General features: G+C 56.6%; 1 protein-coding gene across 1 annotated transcript; it reads left to right on the top strand.

The window, feature by feature from the left end:
* The first annotated feature begins 3,031 nt into the window (after window positions 1-3,031).
* On the top strand, window positions 3,032-23,811 carry ARID3C (AT-rich interaction domain 3C). The gene is made up of 8 exons (XM_071580738.1): window positions 3,032-3,308; window positions 3,955-4,287; window positions 17,099-17,171; window positions 20,764-20,947; window positions 21,172-21,416; window positions 21,709-21,978; window positions 22,164-22,253; window positions 23,013-23,811. The coding sequence occupies exons 1-8, from the start codon at window positions 3,270-3,272 to the stop codon at window positions 23,153-23,155; spliced, it is 1,377 nt and encodes a 458-aa protein (XP_071436839.1). The 5' UTR covers window positions 3,032-3,269; the 3' UTR covers window positions 23,156-23,811.

Below are 23,811 nucleotides of genomic sequence, written 5' to 3'. Positions count from 1 at the left end.
TCTCTGACTTCACTCCACTGTCTGCTGTGCCCATCTATATACTTCCACTATCTGTGCCACCTCAACCACAGCTGTCAATAGCCATTTGGGGCATTTCTCTTCAGCTGGGAGCATCATCAGACCCCATCAGTGCAAAATGCTGAGCAGGAGGGCGGAGGGGACGTGGTCCTGTTTGCTACACCAAGGAGAGCGTGAGAACTGACATATTTCATGACACAAGTGTAGAAACCCAGAGCTGCTGTTTCACTGTTGAGGCTCTACATAGGAAGTGAGTTATGGTGATCAGGCTGGGACAGGTCCATGGCTGGTGGCCATGCCCACAGCAATGGGACATGATGTACCCCATGGAGACTCTGGGTCTGACACTTGCCAGCCTAGCCACATCCCTCATCCCTGGCTGCTACGCTGAGCCAAGCATCTCAATCCCTCTGCCTTGGAGAAGGGGAGCTTCACCAAACACCTGTGTTCCTGTTGGGCCATGGAGAATTCCCACCACCATCATCACATCTGTCTCATCCCACCCAGCCCAGCCTTCAGTGTGCAGAGGATAAAGCACAGCCCTGAGCAAGGTGCCAGCACACTGTGGTGCAAGGCAGCAGAACTGCAAGGGGAGGCTGAAGCCATGTGGGATGGATGCAATGAGTCCCGGGGGTCATCTGGTCCTGTGGATCCCTGTGAAATAAAGCCAGGTTTCATCTTCCTAGTGGGAACTCAACAAGAATGCCAGCCACTAATGCCCAGAGGGGCTGGCAAGCACCAGGAGGTCCCTACCTCTGCCGCAGTGGGATGGGATGGGCCAGTTCGAGCTACAGCTGTCCAGCCCTGAAATAGGACAGCCGGCCGACAGCTAATTTATCTCCTGTGCAAAGATAAACAGCGCCTGGGGGCCCTGCAGGGTCGGGAGCTGCCCTGCTCTCCCAGGGAAGGGTCTGATTTTTCCAGGAGAGCCTCTCTGGTGAGCATGATGCACTGTTTAATGCAGCCAAGGTACCAGGTGCTCAAGAAGCCCTGAGTCACCTGTGCCATGGCAAGATGAGGGGGAGTTTCTCCAGATATGCTCACAGGGAACCTGGAGAGCCCAAAAGCAGCAGCTTTTCCCCTGAAAGTGAGGTGATAAAGGGGGCAGAGGATCACCCCAGGCTGTGGAGCCTGAGAGTGAAGTCAGCTCCTGCCACAGCCATGGCCCAAGGCTGTTTCTGCAAGACACTCAAGAGGAAAAGGGAGGATTTGGCTCATGCTGGCTGTCCCAGGCCCCTGCATCATGCAGAGGGCTGCAGAGGGTATAGGGCCAGCAGCCCTTGGCACCCAAGCTCCTGTCTTCCCATGCCACCAACACACAGTGCAGCAGCATGAAGTCACAGTGACAAACTACTCTGTCCATGGGATGGAGCCAAAGACACAGTCCTGGTGGTGTGAGATGACACTGCTCTCCAGGGATCCATGCAAACCCTGCAACTGCCCTGGCCAAAAAATAGCCCAAGGAAGAACAAACACCTCCTTTACTTCTTTGACAAAGTTTCCTCCATAAAAAGGGGTCAGGAAAAACTGGCAGGCAAGCAGGTAGGTGGAGGGGGAGTGAGGAAACAGTGTTAGGATGCTGCCAGCGGGTGAAGTCCTGTGCTTCCCTGTGGCCTCTGGCCCACCCAGGGCTGTGAGGTGCTGCTGTGTCCTCATCCCATCTTACATCCTTGTCTGAGATCTGAAGACATGCTTCATGATACCCTGGTTCCACAGTTTACCCCACTTCAAGTAGGGCCACGAGGTAAGCCAGCAGCACTGAGCCACTCCAGTGACAGAGATCGTCTTCTCCCACCCATGTTAGGAAGCCTGTTTGGGCATCCAGGACACATTGCAGTCTGACTCCTTTCATCAAGGACCAGGCACACACAGCACTGCTCAGGAGAATCCCCCAGAGGTCTCAGCCTGAGAGCAAGTCTCAGACCCCATAATGGGGTATTGGTGCTGTGACACCCCAGATCTAGAGGATGGAGGTCAGGGTTCAGCACTTGGAGCTTGCCCTAAACACCTCTTTGCACCTGCACATGGATTGACGAGTACACACACCCAAAAATATGAGTGTGCACACACCTGCCTGTGCACACAGTGCACACCCCCACCTCTCCTGACACATTGCACACACCAACAGGTGAACACACAAAACAAACGCCCAGCTCCCCATGAACACATGTAAGCATTGATTATTGCCCCCAATGGCAAACACACACACGTCTGCCCAGGCTGCAGGCACTCAGCCCCTCTGACAATGCACAGGGCAGCACACATGCATACACATGCTTACTGCTTCACGCAATTTACACACATACTCCACACACCCAAGGCGTACACACACCTTAAGCACAGCATGCATACCCACAGGCAGGGCACACTCCTGTGGGGATGTGTGGGCTCCCACGCAGACACATGTAGTGCACTCACCTTTCCCGGGGTGCACAATACAGGTGTATTCAGACAGTGTCGTGGATGTCAGACACATGCATGCTCAGGCACCCCACACACACGTGGGGTAGATGCCTGTCTGTCCCAGTGTGCACGCACTCAGGCAACGTAAACACACATGCAATACCTTCTCCCAGCACACACATGCAATACCTCTCCCAGGGGTATCTGCACATACCCCTCTGTAAAGGCGCGCAATGGGTGCAAGCACCCTCTTACACATGTGTGCACACAGCCCTCGCATACTCCTCCTATACACTCCCCTCTACTCACACATATATATGTGCACCTTCGGACAGCCTGTACACACTCCCATGCACTCCTCTCTTCTAGCACCCCAAAGCACGCAAAAGCACACACAGATTGGGGTCGCCGACCTCCGTGCGCCCCCAGCCCCGTCCTCTCCCGCAGCCCCGCGCAGAGCAGCCGCGGACTGGCTCTCGGCGGGCCGGACTGGGGCGATTCCCCGGGGCTGCCGCAAGCCCAGCCCTCCCCGGGTGACTCCCTTGACGTGCGCTAGCAAATGGGAGCGGGGAGGGGTGTTGCTTCTGACTGCCACTTGTTGCAAAAAAAAAAAAAAAAAGGAAAAAAAAAGAGAGAGAGAGGGGAGGAAAGGAAAAAAAAAGGGAAGAAAGAGAGAAAGAAAGAAAAGAGGGAAAATCCCACCCACCCTCATCTGCTGCGGAATAAAAGAAATATCGGCGGGCGCGGCGCCATGTGAGCGGCGGGCCGGGGCCGGGGCCGGGCGGAGCAGCCGGTAGTGCCCCCCGGGACGGCGGGGCGAGCCCCTGGCGGCGCTCGGAGCCGGCGGCATGGTGGAAAACCCCAGCCTGGCGGCCAAACCCGCCCTGGTGAGGGACGGAGCGGTCGGAGGGGCCCCGGCAGCACGGGGGGAGCGGGGTGGGGGATCCCGCGTCGGACAGAGAGCGAGATGGGGGTCCCCGGTGAGAGAGGGAGGAGGGTCCCGGGAGGACAGGGTGCCCAGTGGGAGCTCCGGCGGGATCGGGACGGAGTCCCCGGCTGGGACGGGGTCGCGGGGAGCTCGATGGGAGACTGTTACCGGTGGGGCCGTCGGGGACAGAGGTCTCCGGCGGGACCGGGAAGAGGGTACTCAGTAGGAGGCGGTTCCCGGTGGAACATGGGCGGGAGTCCCAGCAGGAGACGGGTCCGAAGCGAACCGAGAAGCCAAGCTTTTTGCAAGACAGTGCCGGGGATCCCGGCTCGGACCTGCCCCGGTAGGAGCGGGGAGGGCGGGCCCCGGAGGAGTGAGGATGTGGTACCAAAGGGCCGGGTCCCCCGTAGGGTGCCGGGTGGTCCCGGCGCGGGGAGGCAGCGCCTCCGGCATTGGGTGCCGCGCCCGGTGTGGCGACGGTTCCGCGGACAACTTTTGGGCAAGGCCCCCGGGAGCGGCTGGGAAAGCAGGTCGGGTGGGGGTGCTTCCTCCCCTCCCTCCTGCTCCTCCGCCGGCGGCACTGAGGCTGTGCCCTGTGCCCGCAGCCGGCCGCCCCGCCGCGGGGACCGGGGGCAGTGGGGGGGCTGCGCTTGGCGGCGGTGATGGAGAGCCTACAGCGGCAGCAGGCGGCCCGCCTGGCCCGCGGCCCCGACGGTCCTCCCCGACGGCCACCGGCCGACCCCGGTCCCGGCCCTGGGCCGCCCCTCGCTGGTCCCCGCCGCCGCCCGGTCTCCGGCCCGCGCCCGCCGCCCGCCGCTGCGGGGGAGGAGGAGGAGGACGACGACGACGAAGAGGAGGAGGAGGACGAAGAAGGGGAGAACCGCGACCCACCGCCGCCCCCACACCACGAGTGGACCTACGAGGAGCAGTTCAAGCAGGTAGGAGGGGTAGGAGGCATCGCTGTCGGGCACCAGCAACGGCTGCTCTGGGCAGGCATCCCCGGTGACCCCCCACAGCTCTCGAAGTCAGGTTTCAGCCCTTCCTGAATGGACACCTCTTATGCTCCCAAACCCAGTCTGTGTCCCACCCTAAAAACGCAACCCCACACGCTATCCCAGTCCCACCCCAAGCAGATGTCACCAGTACCCCCATTAACCACCAATATTGCAATGCCATCCCAAATGAGAACCCCTCCATATACCCATCCACTGTCCCCAAAACTTATCCCAGGAAAGTACAGTCAGTGCAACCCAGCATCCCAGTCTCTGGTCCTCACCCTCCCTTGAATGGGTATCCCTTGAATGGTCCTTACTGCCCCTGCCCGTAAGCCCCTGTCCCACCCTAACAGACATCCTCATGTGCTCCCAATCTCTCTACCACCAAACCCACCTAACCCTTAACCCCTGCTTTATGGACCCACCTCCTTGGTATCCCCTATGCCTGTCCACAGGCCATGTATCATGATGGGGTGCCCAGTGTCCAGGCATCTCCCTATACCCACGCTCATCTATGCTGGCTTCAGACCTAGTGCTTTCTCTAATGGATAAAACAGACTGACCTCAGTCCATGGAGGTTTTGCAGAGGTGAAAAAGGGCAAGGGCTCTGATGTGTGGTTACCCCTAGGAGCTGGTGAGCCATGGAGCTCCTGTCTCTGCAATGGCTGGGGCATATTATGGCTGGTCAATGCAGCCCATTGATTTCCTGCTTGGAGGGAGCAAAGCATTGACCTTTTTGCCTCACTCCTGGTGGGCATAGGGGACACCCCTCTGTCCCCAAGATCTGGCACAGGGAAACAGCTCCAGGGGTTCATGTACAGGATGGAAGAAAGGTCTTGCTGTATTTAATGTGCTGTGTTGTGCAAGCCCAGGTGCTGCTCCACACAAAGGTGTGGGCATGGAGTGCACAGCACCAGGTCAGGTCTGTGCTTCCCCTTGTGCTCAGCTTCATTGTGGAGAAGAGAGGGGCACAGTGGGTGACAGTGAAGATGTGGCAAGGGGACAGGACAGAGATGTCCCTGTACAGCTGGTGTGTGACATTATAGGATGGCACTGGTCAGGGACAGAAGGATAAGGGCAGTTACTGCCTCATCTGGTTCTGGCAGGAGAGGATGGGAACAACAGCAGGCACCCAATTTTTGGCTGCTGTGGAGTCATGCCACTGCCTTTTCTGTTTCAAGACTGCTCAACACATTGTTATTTGGAGGGGCCAGGGCTCACCCACTGGGCACCTGCCTGCCTTTGAGGCAGCAGGTAGAGATGGAGACAGCACCTGCCCTGTGGTCGTGCCCCGGGGGTGATGCCAGTGCCCAGCGCTCCTTGAAGCAGCCCAGGGAGGCCCGGGGTGGGTGAGCTGCACAGGCCAAACAGCTCGTCCGGGAAGTGTTACATTACACCCCGCTGCACAGAAAAAGGCTGACTGTCCGGTTCCTGGGGTCAGCCGGGAGGTGGGAAGCGGCTCCTCCCTCCCGGGGAGGCTAGAGAAAGCATCCCCGGCATTTCTCATCCTTCAGCCTTATGCCCTGCCCCTGGCTGGGGCTGCCTGTGCAACTTGTGCAGAACAGGAGTGTTGTAAATAGTGGGAGATAGATGGTGGGAGAGGTTGGGGTATGAGATAAATCCTGCACCACTTCCCAGGGTGAGAGGTGGCTCCTTCCTTTCTTGCTCTCTTTTTTTTTTCCCAACTGTGATTGGAAAGCAGAGACCCACACCTGGGTTTCCCACCTGGTGGCATATCCAAGCCAGCCCAGGGAACAGTGAGATGTCCTCCTGCAGTTTGGAGCAGGCTGTGGTGCCACCTTGCTTTGTGGTCTGAAGGGTGACAGTCAGTCTTGTTCCTCCCCTGTGATCATGCAGGAGGGAACATACCCCTACCTGGGAGGGACATGTCCCCACTGGGCTCTCTCCAGGCTGCAGTTCACCCAGCTTGGGGAACAGGTTCTCTACTCTCCACAGGGACCAGGTAGGGAGGGTGTCTGTGCTTCAGCTTTTGGAGGCTTCCCAGGGGCTGGGCTGGGCTGCTGGTGGGAAAAAAAAGTAGGGGGAAGCATTTGCCTGCTGGAAAGCTGCTGAGGCACTGGCAGTGTGGGCATGGGGGTCCTGGAGCTGGGCAGAAACCCTGTGGTGACCAGGGTTATGTTTCCCACTAGAACTCCCTGCTTGAAACTGCCCCAAGCTATCATGGCATCACCTGGGATGGGTCTCAAGGTTTGTCCTTGATGTCATCCTTGTGGGTGGGGAGCACAGCTAAGTAAACAGGGACCACCAGATCCAGGCTGTTTTGCAGAAGGTGGGCAGGGAGACATTTTCCCATCTCTCTCCAGTGGCTAGGGCACCTTAATGGGGATGGATTGGGAGGTTGGTGCAGGACCAGCCACACAGAAGGGTTTCCACACAGTAGAGCAATGCTAAGAATGGGAGCAGAGAACGAGATTGTGGTAGAGAAACCCATTGAGGGTTAATAGGCAAATGCTTCTTTGCCTAGAAGAGCACTTTGAGGAAATGTTTGCCCTGGTTTTATATGCTTCCTGAGACACAGCTTTGGGCGGCGGGGTGGGGGGTGGGGGCTGGTGGGACCTTTGCTCTGACTGGGTGGGCCACTCTGATGTTAGGAGGTTGAGAGACCCCCTCACCCCTGCCTCTTGCATCAGCCCCTGGCGTCAGTTTATGTACCTTGATAAGGACACATGGGTAGAGACCTGGGCAAAGGTCTGGGAGGTCTCCACACCCAGGACTGTGAGGCAGTCCCAGCCCTGAGGGGGGGGCACCAAGTGGGGTCTAACTGTATACTACCCTTGAACCCCAACTTCCCTGAGGACAGAAATGCCACCAAGTTGCAGTGCTGTGGTGTTGCATCACATTTGATTTGGAGGGCACTGGGAAGAGCCTGGCATTGCTGATGCCAGCCCAGCTCCATGAATTCAACTTTCCCCCAGGGGAACCATGCATATATTCAGGGGTGGGTGCCATCGATGTCTCCAAGCGATGGAAGAAGGGCACCAGCACCCAGGCTTCCTTCTACTTCTGCCAGAGCAGAAGGGAGTCAAACACCTGGGCTTTGGCTTTGTGTCCAGATCTCTGTTAGTGCAGCGTTTGCTGGCAGGAGGATGCTTTCCCTGCCAGGGCCCTGCCAGAGTCAGGCCCACCTGTGGTTGGGGGGATTGGGACTCTCTGAAACTCCCTGCCCAGAGCTGCTGAGAAGGGTAAGCCCCAGCCAACCCTTTAGGGACACTCAGGTGTCTGGTAACCTCAGTGGTTAATTTGGGGGTGGCTGGTTTTGCCAGCAGCTGTTTGCCATCATCCTCAGCCTAACCATGGTATGGCTGTTCCTCCACCCTCCTGCCCTGCCTGTCCCTGATACCGGCAATTACTTCTTGCACCCACCCACCTGTCTCTTGCATGCCTTTAGGGAGGGCTTGCTGGCTGTAAGCCCATGCACTCCCATCTCAAAGCCTGGAGGAAGGTGCTGCCCCAAGGTTGGCAGTAGCCACAGATCTTCACCCCCATGCCTTGGAGTCATCCCAAAACGAGGTGGCAGGTTCTGCAGTGTGTGCTCTCCTGCCTCAGTCCCCATTGCATCCTGTTGTGGTGTTGTCCCCGGGAGACTGAGGGAATGGAGACAGGAATGTCCAGGGAATTAAGGTGACTGAGAAGGGGGACACTTGGGAGAGGGAAGTGGTTTCTACTCCCCGGCCACCTCCTCGCCTTCAATCCAAGTGCAGGAACACCGACTGTGAAGGACTCCCAGGGCTAAATTAGAGGGTCTCTTGTTACACTGCAGAGGCGGGAAAGGGGGTGGACATGATGTGTTTGCTTGTTAACGTCTGCCTGGAGGCTTCTCTCCAGCAAACGTGTGGGCAGAGCTCTGCTCGTATTCTGGGACCACCTGCAGTGGGGAGGTGTGGGCAGCAAGGGTCAGTGTGCTAATCCCTGGAGCTCCAACAGCTCCAGCATCTCAGCACGAGTGCAGGGCACAGGACCGGAGCAAGGGGCTGCTGGGGTACGACTGGGAGTCCGTACAGAGGTGGTTTGGGTGTGTGTGTGCATATGGAGCGGCAGGAGTGTGTGCATCCATGTAAGTGCCCATGTAAATGGGGGTACATCCCTGTGTGTCTGAACCTGTGTGAGGGCTGATGCCTGTGTGTGGACCTGTGAGTGCTCCTGTGTTCAGGGATCCTTTTGAGGGTCCTATGTGTCTGTATGGATCCATAGGAGTATGCAAGTTAGGCAAGTTAGGTGTGTAAGAACACATGTGAGAGCTGGAATATGCTTACGGATCTGTAAGAGTGTGCAGGTGTGTGTTGCTCCATATATGTTTGTGTAGGGGTGTGTATGACTGTGTGTATGTATGTGTCCACACATGTCTGAACACACCTGTATGCATGTACAGGAAAATGAGTGGTGTCCCAGTGTGTATTTACATGTGCATGCATGTACCACTGTCTCCATGTATGGAGTTGCATGGACTCATGGATGTTTGAGGCAGGGTCTTGGGGCTGAGTCCCCTCCCAAGACCGCCCCTGAAGTCCTTGTTCAGCCCACAGTGCTGAGTGGTCCTGGTGGGTGCAAGCCCCCTGGTGCCTCTCAGGGCACTTCCCACCCTCTCTGGAGCCTGGGGAATGCCATGACACCATCTTCCAGCTGGGGGTCTTGATGACTTCAGTTTGGGGGCTCTAAAGAGGAGTTGTAAAAACTGTGGAGAGGAGAGTAGCACTGCCAGGAGCCCCCATCCTGCAGCTGCTTCTGGCTCCTTCCTCAGCTACCTCCCCAAAATCAGACAAGAGTGGAGAATTTGGGAAGGTGTGCACCCCCTTACCAACTTGGGCCTCTGATAATCCACTAATTGGATTAATAATAGTAAATCCCTTGTGCTGGCAGCCAGCTGGGCAGGGCCGCAGCAGGGAGGTTAGATCTAGGGTGGTGGACTCTGGTCCCAAGGGCATTTTGCAGCTGTGTGGGGGTGTGGGAGTGAGCTCAGGTGTGTGTGGGGTGAGTGTGCATAGGGGACAGGGTGTATACACTTGTGTGAGTGTGCACAGGGGGAACATGTAGGAGATGTATGAGCATGCACAGGAGTGAGGTGTGTGAGTATGCACATGATTTGCTGTGGCTGGGGAGGGTGTGTAAAGGGGATGGATGTTGGTGCAGAAGGATTATCTGTGCACAGGAAGAGTGTATAGGGGTGTGTAAGTGTGCATGGGGTCTGTGCAGAGGGGGAGCACATGTAGGGGCTGTGTGAGCATGCATGGTGGGGCTGTTGGTGCAAGGACAGTGTGTTCAGGGTGAGTTGCAGAAGAAGAGCATGCACATGATGTGAGCATCTACAGAGCAGGCTGTTGTGCACATGGGTGTGCAGAGAGTGAGAGTACTGCGATCTGTGCAGAGGGACTGTGGAGCCCTGTTCACTGGGGCACAGGGCACTCAGTGGGAATGCCTGTGTTGATGGGTCTGTGTTGTCCTCTGGAGGCTGCAGCTTGGGGCTGCTCTAACGTAGATCCAGAGCTTGCATCATGGGTCTGTGGCAGGGCACGAGCAAGCACCAGCTCCAGATGCTCTTTCTCCTAAGGCACGGAGCAATCTGAAGGCTGAGGCAGGAGCTGGGATTTTCTACATAGGGGAGCTGGGCTGGAGAAGCCACCAACCCTTTCTCCTACATCATCCCTTCAAAGCAGTCAGAGGAAGCAGATGAAGGCAGAGGTGCACAAGGGGGCCTGGGTATTGAGCAGCCAATACACATCCCAGGCATGCACAGAGCCCCCCAGTGTGTGCACCTCCATACTCATCCAGCCCTATAGCAGGTGTGTGTGTGCACAGACCCCCAGGTGTGCAAGGATATGCCCTGTGTGCACACCCACAGGGTGTGGGTACTGTGGCTGTGCGTGTGCATGTCCCTTGGGGATACCTGGGGTGGTGCTGGTGATGAACAGAGTCCCTTGGCTCCAGTCACCCAGAGAGGGATTGAAGGTGGGGGGTGTCCCACAATTTCAATCACCCATGGATGGATGGAGGGGGAGACAAGAATGGAGAGGAAAGAAGGCTGCAGCAGGCAGGAAAGCAGAGGGAGGCAGTGGTGTGTCAAGCACCAGTGGGTCAGGGAGGTTAACCAGAACAAATCCACTCATTGACTCCCTGCCTGCTCAGCCATGAACGAGTAACAAGGGGCAGATCGTGGGGGTTGCACACTCTCCGTGAAGTAAGACCACCCCACACCTGTGTGCCACAGCCCCCAGACAGATGGGACATAGAGCACGACAGGGCCATGGATGACACCCATGGTGGCACCACACAGCGTGTTCCCTCTGGCCCCAGCTCTTGGTGGGCAGACATGCCGGCACCCTGTGCCTCACTTTCCCCTCTGGCAAAATGCATTGAACAGGAGGCTGGGGACCCTGTGAGCCCCCCACTTCACCCCGGGGCCAGGCTGTGAGCAGGGGGATGCTGTCCCAAGGCCGGCGCTGCCAGCAAAAAGTCCCTCACCTTAACGCGGAGCCGGGTTAATGTTTGCAGCAGGCAGCCCTCCCGGGAGCGGCAGTGCCTGCTGCGGCGGGGAGGGGGTTTTAATGACCTGCCGGATCTGCCGCATTATCAGCGCTGATTAAGCCTGCTGCTCTATAAAGCGCCGTTAAATATTAAGCATGATGAAAGGCTTTTGAGGGGAGCTACAGCACTGGGAGAGGTCTCCAGGCAGAGGTGCCCAGCCCCACCAGTGGGGTGACTGCTGAGGTTGGCGATGTTGGGGTGAGCGAACACCCTGGCACCCACTGGCGCTGCTGGGTCAGGAGAGCAGCGTCCCCCCCAAGAGCCAGCAGTGCCTTCGAATTCAGGCGGCGTTCCGGCAAAGCCATCTCGTAACCATTAACTTATTAACAACTGGTGGCAGAGGCGAGTGGTGGCTCGCAAGGTCAGGGGGTGGTTTATGCCCAGCGGGAAGTGAAACTGCCCCCCAGCTCCAGCAGTGGGGATGGGGAGGAAGGATCCACAAGTCTGTAGCTTCTTGTGTGTGGCTCATGGCTGGGAGAGGCTCTGACTGTGGACACTGTGGAGGTCCCTGCACCCCAGGGTGCACAGAGCTGTGCCTCAAGTAGGAATAGCCAGTTTCCTCAGGGTAAACAGAGGCACTCATGACTTTCCTATCCCCTGTATGCCATCAGGGCACAGGGGAAGACATCCCAGTGTCTGGATGCCTGGTTGCATACTATCTCCTGGGGAAGAAGCCAGAGACCCTTATTCAGAGGTGACAGTTGTGCTCCGCAGAGGTACAGGGACTCCAAAACAGTGAGTCAGTGGTAAGCCCCCCCATGGCGTGTGGCTGCACCCCGGGAGGCCGGGGGGGTGCAGGGAGACAAGCATCACCTGAGCGCCCAGCGTGAACAGTGGCCAGATGGAAAAATTAGCAGTGTGAATAATCAATGTGGTGCATATTAAGCGGCTCAGGGTTAGGGGGGTTTGCAAGGTGGGGGAGAGCTCAGCTGGGACATGGATCGATACAGCTCTTATTAAGTGGATTAAATCCTGGCTTCCGATCTGAGCCCTGGCTGCCAGCAGGAGGTGGCACAGCAGGAGGTGGCAGCTGAGCAGGGGCTGCAGGGTGGGGGATCCCTCTGAGATCGTTTCCTGTGGCATGAAGTGCCCTGAGGGGAGTGTGCAGGGACTCGCCAGGGCAGGACAACCTGGAAATGCTTGTTGGTTGGTGTAGTACCTCACCCCATCCTTCCTCTTTCCCAGGCGTCAGCTAGTCTGAGGGATTTCAGGGACACCAACTGCATCCCTGCAAGCCCCACTGGCTCCAAGAGAGGGGTCTCCTGGGTTAGTGGTGCTAACAATGTTATTTAATTGCAGTGAGGAAAAGAAGGAGGTGCAAGGTCTATTCACATGCCTTTAATAAACCATGTTCGACCCACTGACCTTTAACCTGCCTGACAAGTGCCGTTATCCCCATCCCTTAAGGAATATAGATGTCGCTATGGCAATGGGATGACAGGAGGAAGCAGGGTTCCAGAGCTTCACTCAGGGTGGGATGGGGCATGAGGACAGTCTGCTCTAGTCCTGCACCAGCACCCAGGAAGCAGGTGAAATTGGGGTGGTGCTGGGGTTCTGTGGCTGATGGGGTGGCCAAGCACAGTGGACGGGATCCCCGAGGTCGGCAGAGCAGAGCTGCACTGCGTACCGGCGGGATATCGATCCCGGGACTTGACAGTTTAATACTTCTGTTTATAGAGGAATATAGTTACATCGATGGCGTTAAATGAGTTACTAATTATATCAATACAAACACGATTAAAAGGGTCCTTGCTCATAGGTCACCACAACCAGGAGCCGCTGCTTGTGTTGCACAACTGCCCCCAAGGCAAGGCCCATGCCACTGCTCCGAGGCACAGAGCTGGGCATGTGCCTCTGCAGGGTGTGGGGTATGTCCATCCAGACAGAGTACCTGTCTGGGGTTGTGCATGCATGTGTGGGATTGTACATCCCTATCTGGAGTGGTATGTTCCGGTCTGCAGCTGTGCTGCCCTTCTAGGGCAACACATGTCTGTATGGGGCTGTGCATACCAAACTGGGGTTGTGTATCACCATCTAGAATAGTGCATATATGGGGTTGTACAGGAGTTGTGTGTTCCCATCTAGGGTTGTGCTGCCTGTCTGGGGCTGTATGTGCCTGACTGGGGCAGTGTGTGCTCTGGGGTTGTGTGTGCCTGTCTAGACTTGTGTGCTTCAGTCTTGGGCTGTGTGTGGCCATGTGGGGTTGTGGATGCACATGCGGAGTTGTGTGTGCACATATGGGGTTGTGCATGTCTGTCTGGGGCTGTGCGTGCCCACTGGGGTTTGGATGTGCCTCTCTGGGGTTGTGCCTGTATATATGGCGTTGTGAATGTTCCAGTTGTGTGTTGTGTGTTCCAGTCTTGGGTTGTGGATGCATATGTGAGGTTGTATGTGCACGTAATAGCAACATGCATGTTCCACCTGGGGTTGTGCATGCATGTTTGGGGCTGCGCATGGCTGTCTGGTGCTATTTGTGCCTGTCTGGGGTCATGTGTGCCCCTCTGGGGTTGTGCAGGCCTGTCTAGAGTTTTGCATGTACATGTGGGCTGTGTGCCCATGCAGGTCTGAACATGCATGTAATGGGGCTGTTGATGCTCGTGCAGAGTGGTGTGTACCTACGGAAGCCTGTGCATGCCCACCTTGGGGTCATGCCTGCCCACCTGGGGCTGTACTTGCCTGTGGGAGGTTGTGCACACCGAGACGTGGTTCTTGTGTAGGGATTTGTGCCTGTGTCAGCTGTGTGTGCATGTGCAGGCTTGTGCACACCCATATGATGTTCTGTACACGCTGATGCAAGATTGTACGTGCTTGTGCAGTGTTGTACATGCCCAGTTGAGCCTGTGTGTGGCCTGGGCAGGCATGTGTGTCTGTGTACATGAGTTGTGCACATGCTTGCAATGCTCATAAAGGTTTGTGAGTGCTCATGAGGTCTGAGTGTACCCACAGAAGGTTGCACACACTCATGGAGTTGTGTAAGCCCATATATGGTTGTGCTTGCCTATGTAGGGTTGTATGTGCTTGAGCATGGGCTTGTGCACACCCATGTGGGGTTGTGTCAGCCTTTGTGGGGTTATGTACACCCATGTGGGGCATCCCCTGCACAGTGACTGTGTGTGACCCAGGAGGACTGTCATCTGCCTCTCAGATGGTCCCACCTTGCAGGAGGAGGAGTAGAGTGAGCAACAGGACTCAGAGCTAAAGGATAGATCCTTTCTTGCCTGGAGTCTGTAGCAAACCACCACCTATGCCACCACCCATGCTACGCCTGTGTCACTCCTGTGAAGCTGTGATGCCAGGATGCCATTACCATTCTTGTCTGGGACTCAGCCCCAACCTCCCATCAGCAGGAATCCCCCAAAACCACCTCCTCTGCAGCCCAAGCATCCCCCAATTTCACAAACACCTGGTGCATCCCAGCATACCCAAGGGCCTTGCTGGCTGGTTCCCTGTCACTCAGCTCCCCTCTTGTCTCCACTTAAAAGCTGACCTTTGCTTCCCGTTTGATGTAATGTGTTTTTGCATCTCAGTTCCCCACAGATAAAAGGTTAGAGGTTAATAAACAGTGGGTAAAATAGAACCCAGCACATGGAAATCGCACCTGTTTTGGGGGCTGGAGTCAGTAGCAACCTGTTCCAGGTGGGATTCTGCCTTTCTTGGTGGGAGGAGAAACACGAGTGTCACCCAGGAGCCCAGTGAAGGTGTGGGTGCAGAAGCCCACCTACTGAGTGATCCCTGGGAAGGCTGTGGCTTCCCCTTACTGTGGGATGAGCAGTGGTTGTCAGTTTTGGGGCATTTGTTCCTACTTTGACAAGCCAGGAGATTTCAGGGGATGTAAACATGTAGACAGGCTTGGTGTGGATTGATGGGGTTTGGAGCCCTTCCACAGGCAGGAACAGGCAGGGAAATGGCAGGCAAAGCCTCGCTGAGACAGCCTTTCTGGGGCAGAAATCAAAGCAGCCCCCTGGAGCTCTGCACCAAGCCTGACCTAGTTACTGTAATCGATGGCTCAAGGAGCTCCTGTGAAAGAGCAGGTGATGGGGAGGGGGCTTAGAACAAGGCAGGGTCCTCCATGGTGCAGGAGAGGGACAGGGTGCTGACACCCAGAAGTTGGGGCACCCCAAGAGCACCCAGCTGCAAGGAGGGGATGGGTAAGTGGGATCCAAAGAGCAACAAAGCAGCACAGGTGGATCACCATGAAGCCAGGTAGTTCAGCACCAGCGGCTGTGGTGAGAACCTGGCAGTAGCACCCATAGACCAGGTTAGGTACAAACAGTTAGCACCGCTCTGTCTCTAACAAGGGGCAGGCAGCTGGCACCCATGGATTAGATGAGACACTGTGTTGTATGTGTTTGTTCAGTGATGGGAACCATGGGGTGCCTGCAGGAGCATCCCCGCATCCTTGCATCCCTGTATGTCCCCACGTCCCTCCTTCCCTACATCCCCACATCTCCATGTCTCCCAAGTCCCTTCATCCTCACATCCCCACATCCCCATGTACCTGCATCCATGGGTCTACATCACATTCTTACATGCCCCATCCCCGTGTCCGCTGAGTCCCTGCAGCTCTGCATTCCTGCATTCTCATAGCCCTGCACCTCCACATTCCCATATCCGTGCATTCATGTGTCCCCACTGCATCCCTGCGTCCCCCCCATCCCCATTTCCCCACGTCTCTACAGCCTGATGTCCCTGAAGCACAGCTCCCTTTATCTGTCTGGTGAATGATGTGCTGCGTGGAGGGGGGTGTGTGCTCCCTTTCTATTGGTTTTTAACGGCCTTTCCCAGCACAATTGTTTTTTAAACGACTCTATTTTGTGCCTGACTTTGTTTTCCAGCTTGCATTTCTTTGTATATGTTTTGGAAATCCATTCTGGACTGCTGAGTTTTGTTTCTTTTCAATGGCTTTAAATTCTTGCCGGGCTTGCTGGGAGGAATTGGTGTCTATAGCGTCTTCGATTGGTGCTAATTTTTCCTTCATGTGCTCTGACTTTTACTGCTGGGCCATCGATCTGGCAGGCTCCAATTTGTCATGGTCACTCAGGCACTGTGCTGGAATCAGGCGAGCCCGGACTTTTGCACGGAGCCGGCACTTCATGTCGCTGATGTAGGGACTGCGCTCACCTTCGCAGCATTGTCCCTTAGCTCAGCTTGGGAATTGTGTCTGGACCTGCATCCATCCAGCACACATAAGTATCCTCACAGCCACATGTGTGCATCTGTACAACCATGTCCTCACTCACAGGCTTGCGTACGTGTCGGTGCACCCACAAACTTGCTGGGATACAAGAGCACACCAGTATCAGTGCACACACAGTCTGCACATGTGTTTTTGTGCTTACGCACATAGGGCACTCATACGTAATTTTGCACTCCCACACCCACTGCGGGAGGTCCTTGTGCCTTTCTCACACCCTGGTCCCAGTGTGCACCCCAGGAAGAAGGATTTGGGGTGGGGTGCCCATGCTCTGCCAGGGAAGATGGTTGTGGGGTCACCATGCCCAGGTGAGGGAGGAGGATTTGGCAGTGGAACCCTTTGTGAAGGTGCCTAAACCTGTCCTTGGTGCCTGGTCAGTCCCTGAGTTGCAGTGACACGGCTCAGGCTGTGCTTTACCAGGGGATCAATAGCCTACTCATCGTGGGTGAGTGGGACAGCCCCAGTGCTTGCAGCTCCCTCACAAGATGGGACCAGCATCTCCACTGTGCAGGTGGACATATGACCCTGTGAGGGATGAGGGCTAAGGAGGATGCTGATCCTGTGCCAAGACCCAGTGAATGCCAGCACTGGTCAGTTCTGGAAGGCTGCTGAGCCAGAGCAGACCTTAGCTTAGGATCCTGATTGCAGAATCCAGCCTGGGGGCCTGGGGTTTGCTGATACCCAGGGCTGAAACACTGTGATTCCTCCACCTAAGAAGGCAAGGGACAGGGGAAACTGAGGCGCAGACTCAGCACCTCTGCAGCAAAGGTACAAAATATTCAGTGATTTGTGGGGAGCCCACGCCAGACCCCAGACACAGGGAGAGCCCAGTGCTTCAAGCACAGAGGATGTGTTGGGGGTTCTGTCATTGGTGCACAGAGAGCCTCTTGCTGCTAGCAGAGGAGGCAGGTGGGCCCAGGGATGGTGCCATCTCCTGTCACAGGCAAGGGCCAAGCCGTGGCACTGCTCCCTCTGTCTTTCTCACCTGTGTGTGCTTACCCCTTTCTCTCCTACCCCCAGCTCTATGAACTGGATGAGGATCCAAAACGCAAGGAGTTCCTGGATGACCTCTTCGGCTTCATGCAGAAGAGAGGTAAAGGTGGGTGGCTGGGGTGGGTGTCACTGTCACTCCTGCCTCAGCTGCTGACAGGGGGCTCACGGTGTTGGCCTCTCAGGCTCGAAACTGCTCCAGGTCTCTGCGAGACCCCCAGGCAGTCCTGCGGTGCCACCCCCAACGCCAAGCTGTGACAGTGGTTGATGCCGATTGTCCATCAGCATTCCAGCAGGGATGCCCACTGGCAATGCCCGGTGGAGATGTCTGTTAGCATATCCTTTGGTGACAAACCGACAGCCACACCCGTTAATGGTGCCCATTAACAGTTTTCAGGGCGTTTCAGTGATGACTAGTGGAAATGTCTTTGGCAGTGCCCATTCGGGCCCCCTTTTAGTAGCACCTGGTGAGGATGCCCACCATCAGCACCTCAGGGATGCCCCGTGGTGTGCAGGAGTGGGGCCAGCGCCGGGCACCTAGGGGTTAAGGGCTTACCAGCCAACCCATCCTCATCGGAAATCTTTGCTATCGGCACGGGGGGCCGAGCCGGCTCCCGGGGACTCGATAAATACTTTAACCTTCGCCCTCCCCGGCCCGGCCTGCGACAATTAAAAGTTGCCGAGCGCGGGCGTGTGGCTGGCTGTATTAATTAGAGCCTTTTGCTGGTGTGTGGATTAATGAACAAGCCGCTCGATAGCCAGTAAACCCCAGGCAGAGGTTAATGCCGAGCTAATTAACGGGGGACGGCTGAGGAGGGGTACCGGAGCAGGGGGGCTGGCCCAGTGTGGGCTGAGGGGGGGGGGCAGAAAGGGGCAGCTGCCCACATGCTCTGCCCGTGGGAACGGTGGTGAGGGTACCCACCTGTTGTGGGGCTGCAGACGTTGATTTTTGGGTTGGACTGAGATCCCGCAAACTTCTTTCAATTATGGCTGTGCTGTGGGTGGCTGGCACAGCCGTGAGGCTCATGCTGGAGTCAGGCTGGAGGCCGTGGAAGAGCTGGGTACTGCCACATGGATGCCCCGTGGTCCCCCTGCCCCTGGTGCAGGGTTGTGGGGAGCAAGTGGGGGCATCAGCACTGCATTGGCCCCACAGCATCCATCAGCTGCAAGATTCATGGGCTGTTCTGCGGCTTCATTATCTCTCTCTCCAGAGCTAATTAACTCCCTCGCTGTTGGGGCCAGGGCTAATTAAGTAAGTGCTTGCTGGTTTGGGGAGGAGGGAGGGAACCCAATGCTTCTCTTTCTGCTATTCCACAACCCTCGGCATTGGGCTGTCCTGCTCGTGTGCCCTCTGTCCTCTTTGCCCTGTCTCACCTCTTAGTGGGTGCCATCCCCAGGGTAGGGCAGGCACAGGGATGCCGGTGTGCAGTTATGGCTGTGCACAATCCTGTTGGAGAAGCCGGGGATTTTGGCTTTGAGTAGCAAAGAGAAAGGCAGAGAGAGGCTGTGGGGCTGGGATAGCATTTCGGGGGTCATCAGGAGTTGGGTAACAAGCAGCACCCGTAGCTGTGGCAGCTGCTTCTGTGGCACCCAGGAGTACACAGACAGGGGATTGTGACACCCAGATTTGTGTCCCCAAGGTGGCAATGGGTGCGGAGGGATTGATGCCCACAGGGTGAACCCTAATGAAAGGGGATGCATTCCCCCCTACTGGCTGTCAGGACAGTTTCAGCACTGACATTTGTCAGCAGAGTGGAAAGACAGCAGGGCTGAAAAATCGGTTGGGGAGAGCCCCTCTGAAGCCACTGCATGGCACATGAGCACACCTGGCCCCAGTGGTTCACGGGGGTAATGGCACCACCTCCACCAGATACAGGGTACAGGCAGTGGGGCACCTCATCCCCATGCCCCAACTTCTGTGGGACCCCAGAAGTAGTAAGCTCTGTCATTAAGGGGTACTATTTCTGTTTGCTCACCAGGGGTTTGCAGACCTCCCCCCACAGCCGGGCTGATAACACGGGGCCATTAATCAATCAAGGCGCTAATTGCAGCACCACAATGGCTGCAGCACCTCCATGGGCTTTTGTGTCCCTCGCCCTGGCTGGGGCCGGGGCCATCACTCTGCCGGGATGCAGACAGGTGCCTTTGTCAGGCATCGTCTGCCCGCCCGCCCGGACAGTCCCGAGATTAATGGCAAACCACTTTCGTTGGCCACCATGGCTGGAGAGGGGGAAAGAGAAAGAAAGTCCATGAGCCATTGACTGGGGGCTGAGACCCTGCAAATTCACATTTGAGAGTGAGGGAGAGCCCTCAAATCAGCCCCTCCCCGAGGTGATGGTGCTTCTGCCAGCAGCCCTGAGTAGGGCTGCTGAGGTACCGACAGCAGATATCAAGTCAATATCTCTGCCTTTTTCCCAGGAGGATAAGCTCTCCCCCTTCCCGACCAAGTGAACAACACAGACACACACACACACAAAAAAAAAGTTAAATGAACTCAGTAAAAGAATAAAAAGAGCTCATTTTTCAGGCTTATGTGAAGAAGCTGAGCCAATATCAGGGCCATAAATTAGGGATGCTGGAGGATGGCGGTGAATGACGGTTTCGTTTGAGGGGCGAAGCGCAGTCGTGACAGCCTCCCCCAGCCAAATGGATGGCTTTCCAATACTGCCTGTGCCCTGCCACCTCACAGGAGGAATAAATACGGGGTGGAATGGGACAGGATGGGGCAGGGTAGGATGGGAAGTGTGATGGCATCCTCTGACCTGCTGCAGCTTTCAGCCACTGCCCAGACTATTTCCCCGAGGTGCCAGAGAGCAAGGCTGTGTGGGGTTGCTGAGAAAGGTGGAGGGATTGTAACCAGACCTGGTGGCTGTGGAGACCGCACTGGTCTATACTGGGCTCACAGAACCTTGGTGGCACCATGTCCCCTTGCCCCATGGCCTTGATGAGGGGGGCGATGCTGGGGGACAGGGGTCAGGGTCTTTACTAAGGGTACTTGAAGGGGTTTGGGGTCAGGTCTCTGTGGGCAGGGCATTGAAGTCCTATAAACAGTGGGGGCTGCTGGGGGCATCTGTGGGTTTGAGAGGTTTTTCAAGGACCTTGGGAGAGTCTCTCTGTATGGGGCTGGGACAGAAAACCTCTCCATAGAGAGGCTGTAGAGTGAGTCCTTCCAGAAGAATTGGTGGGAGCATCCCTTTTCGGAGAGATTGTAAGATGGGTCCCTGTTTAAAGTTTAGATGGAGTCTCTGTGGGGCTCTGAAAGCATGTTACAGAGGAAGTCTTAGAATGATCTGAGAGATTTTGTGGATTGATGCTCTGTAGAGGGGACAGAGCTGTGTAAGGGAATAGCCTTCTCTAAGGAGGTCTGGAGGAGGCACTTTGCCCATATCACTGTGGCTCCTTGTCCCAGCTGAGAGCATACCCAGCCCCACTGACAGCTCCATATAAGGTGACCCTGTGCCAGCATTCTGGGGTCTCCCCTGCTCTTGAGCATGGTGCTACTCTCCCAGTCACCCTGTGGTCCTGCCTGTGCCCCACTGTTCCCGTGGGTGAGCACCCAGGCGTGGAAAGATGTGCCTCCCATTGTGGGTACCCGCAGTGACAGTAGGGAGAAGGTGCGGGCTGTGTTCCCACACGAGAAAACCCCTTGTGGGCTCCCCCCACCCCATTTTCTGTCTTCTGTGTGCGTCACAAAGGGACACCAGTGAACCGCATCCCCATCATGGCCAAACAAGTGCTGGACCTGTACACCCTGTACCAGCTGGTGACAGACAAGGGTGGCCTGGTCGAAGTAATCAACAAGAAGATCTGGCGGGAGATCACCAAGGGCCTCAACCTACCTACCTCCATCACCAGCGCTGCCTTCACCCTCCGCACACAGTGAGTGCCTGGCCATGGCAGCAGGTGGGGGGCACCTGCCCTGGGGCATGCACTTGACTCAGCTGTCCCAGAGCCCCCAGTGGGGTCTGTCATGGAGAGCCACAAAAGTGGTTGGAGGGCTCTGCCCCTTCCCAAGTGCCATCACCACCCTGGGCCCTGCTTAGCATGGGGCTGTCTGGGAGGTGCATGATGCTGGATCTCATCCTGGCTGTCTCTCCCTGCAGATACATGAAGTACCTGTATCCCTACGAATGTGAGAAGCGGGCACTCAGCTCTCCTGGGGAGCTCCAAGCTGCCATCGACAGCAACCGCCGGGAGGGACGGAGGCAGACCTTTGGCACAGCACTCTTCAACTACTCGCCAGCCAGCACCCCAACCCTGCTGGGCACCCCCAAAATGCCTCTGCCAGCTCTTAGCATCTCCACACACAGCTGTGGCCAGTTCAGCCAAGTGCACGGTGTTAAGAAAGGTGAGTGAGGCATCCTCATCCTGAGGGATGAACGCTACTCTAAGAGCAGGGATGTTCCCTGTCTACTCTCTTTTTGCTTGGCGAAAATAGGAACAATTTTCTTCTTTCAGTCCCTTGCTGAGACTGATAAAGGTTTGTTTCTCCTGGCTTTGAAGGATGACCAAGCCTAGATGGTGCTGGGGGTGGTGGTCTGCCCTGCCCCCCCATGCTGGTGGGATGGCAGTGGCACAGCCGGGTGTGGTGAGGTGGAGTGGCGATGTGGGGCCCCCCTGAGGTCTCTTGGTCGTTGCAGAGGATGGCATGCTGACGGCAGCAGTGCCAGGACGCATCACTATCCCTATGGGACTGGCTGGCCACCATCTCACAGCAGCCCAAGCAGCAGCTGCCTCGCAGGCAGTGGTGCTGGAGCAGCTGCGGGAGAAGCTGGAGACGGGAGAACCTCCGGAGAAGAAGGTGGCCCTTACAGCAGAGGAGCAGCAGCGGCTGGTGCAACACGCACTTCAGCACAACCTCCTGGCCATGGCCTCCCAGTTCCCCATGAACATCAAGATCTCCAACCGAGGTAACGGGATGCATCACCTCAGCTTGGGGTCACCCTGTACCAAGATGGGAGCAGCAGCGGCTGAAGAGGAGTGTGGATGGTTTGGAGAGGAGTGTGGATGGCCTGGAGGATCTTCGCTTCTCTCAGTCAGACAGGTTCTTGTTTCTGTTTCTCTTGACACTCATATTGGTATTTCCTTTCCCCAGATGACAGACAGGAGACTGCATTGAACCTGTCCACCAACGGCATTAGCAGTATCAACATGTCAATAGAAATAAATGGAGTTGTCTACACAGGTAAATAGAAGGGCCGCTTGGCCTGTGTAATTGCGGCCGGGAAATCCAATAACTTATAGCCACTGCCTGGCCAGCAAGTCCTTCCTTCAATCTGATGTCTTTACTATAAAATCCATCGTAATGAAGTGGCAGGGCCTGGGAAGAGGGGGCAGGAGAAGGAGGGGGAAACTGGCCCCCCATCGGGAGCTGACAATGAAGGACCAAAGTGGGGGATGGACAGATGGGTGGATGGACTGACTCAGGTGAGAAGTGAGCCTGCACTTAGGGTCATCCCACACCCCAGAGTCCTGTAGACAGGGCTTGGATTTGAACTCACCCCGATGCTGGTGTACCCAGAGGGTCTCTGGCTGGGTGGTGGGTTTGGCTGGTTGCAGAGCATGGTGTTGGGTGCAGGGGAGGATGTTGGAGTGCTTTGCTGCAGTAGAGGATCCTTTGGGGTGCAGATGTGTACCTGCCTAGCCAAGCAGTTCATATCATGTCCCTCAGCTTCGTACCTGCCTTTCTGAGACACCCCCCAATTAAAATTGACAGCTTTTCCTTCCGGATTTAAATATTTAACGAGACAGAAAGGTCAGGGCTAATCTGCATGTGGGGCTGCCAGCCAAATGGACCCGGCTGGGGGAGATATAAGCGGTAGTGAAGTGGGAGCTGAAGCCCCCATGGGGGCTGATCCCACATTCCTCAGCCTGGGTACTGGGGGACAGGTGAGTGGATCCCCCAACCCTAGGCTTGCACTTATGCCCTTGCTCTGCTCTCCAGGTGTCCTGTTTGCCCACCGTCCCTCAGCTGCCCCGGCATCTGGAGGAGGGACCACCCAGACCCGTCTGAACCCCATGCCTGCCCCAAACCCACTGCTCCCACCCTCCTCTCACAGCCACACTCCCACCAGCGCCTCACCATAAGGCAGATGTCCCCCTCTGCTGAAAGAAGCTGGTGGTGCCCAGGGTCTGGGGGACTGAGCTGTGGGACCCAGCTGTGCTGCAAAGGTGGGATGAGGGACCCCAAAGGTGCCTCTTGCTGCAGTGCTGAGCTGTGTCCATGCAAGGCCATGAAGACCCAGGGTGGTCCTTTTGTCCCTTTTCCCCCTGTGTGCCCTCTGACACACACACATGTTCTTTACCCAGGCACTGCCCCCAGGTGACTCCCTGTACATCTCCTGCTGTCCTGCTGCCTGGGGCATCCCCTGGGACCTGCATGCTGCATCCCCTACATCCTGCAGCCCCTGTACCCACCTCAATGCACGCGCTGCTGTCCCTGTACACACCTCAAGGCATACACTGCGTCCCCAGTGCACACACTGCATCCCCTTGGTGCCCACATTAGGTCTCCATGCACACCCTCCATGCCAACACTGCAGGCACAATACTCTGCAGCCCCTATAAACCATAGCCCCCTACACACTGCAGCCCCTATATATATACTGCACCCCCTGCCCACTGCAGATGCCCCTACCCACCCCTCCTGCGCTGCCTGGGCTTGTTGCCCCTGCCCTGAGACACCTCCAGGGTGGTGGCATCTCAACCCCCCAGGTCCTCAGCTCAGGGGGGGTCATCCTTGG

This window comes from Pithys albifrons, chromosome Z (assembly GCF_047495875.1).
Source record: "Pithys albifrons albifrons isolate INPA30051 chromosome Z, PitAlb_v1, whole genome shotgun sequence".
In the NCBI taxonomy this organism is placed as follows: Eukaryota; Metazoa; Chordata; class Aves; order Passeriformes; family Thamnophilidae; genus Pithys; species Pithys albifrons.
The sequence above is the reverse complement of the archived record's forward strand: the minus strand, read 5'-3'. Positions and strand labels throughout refer to the sequence as shown.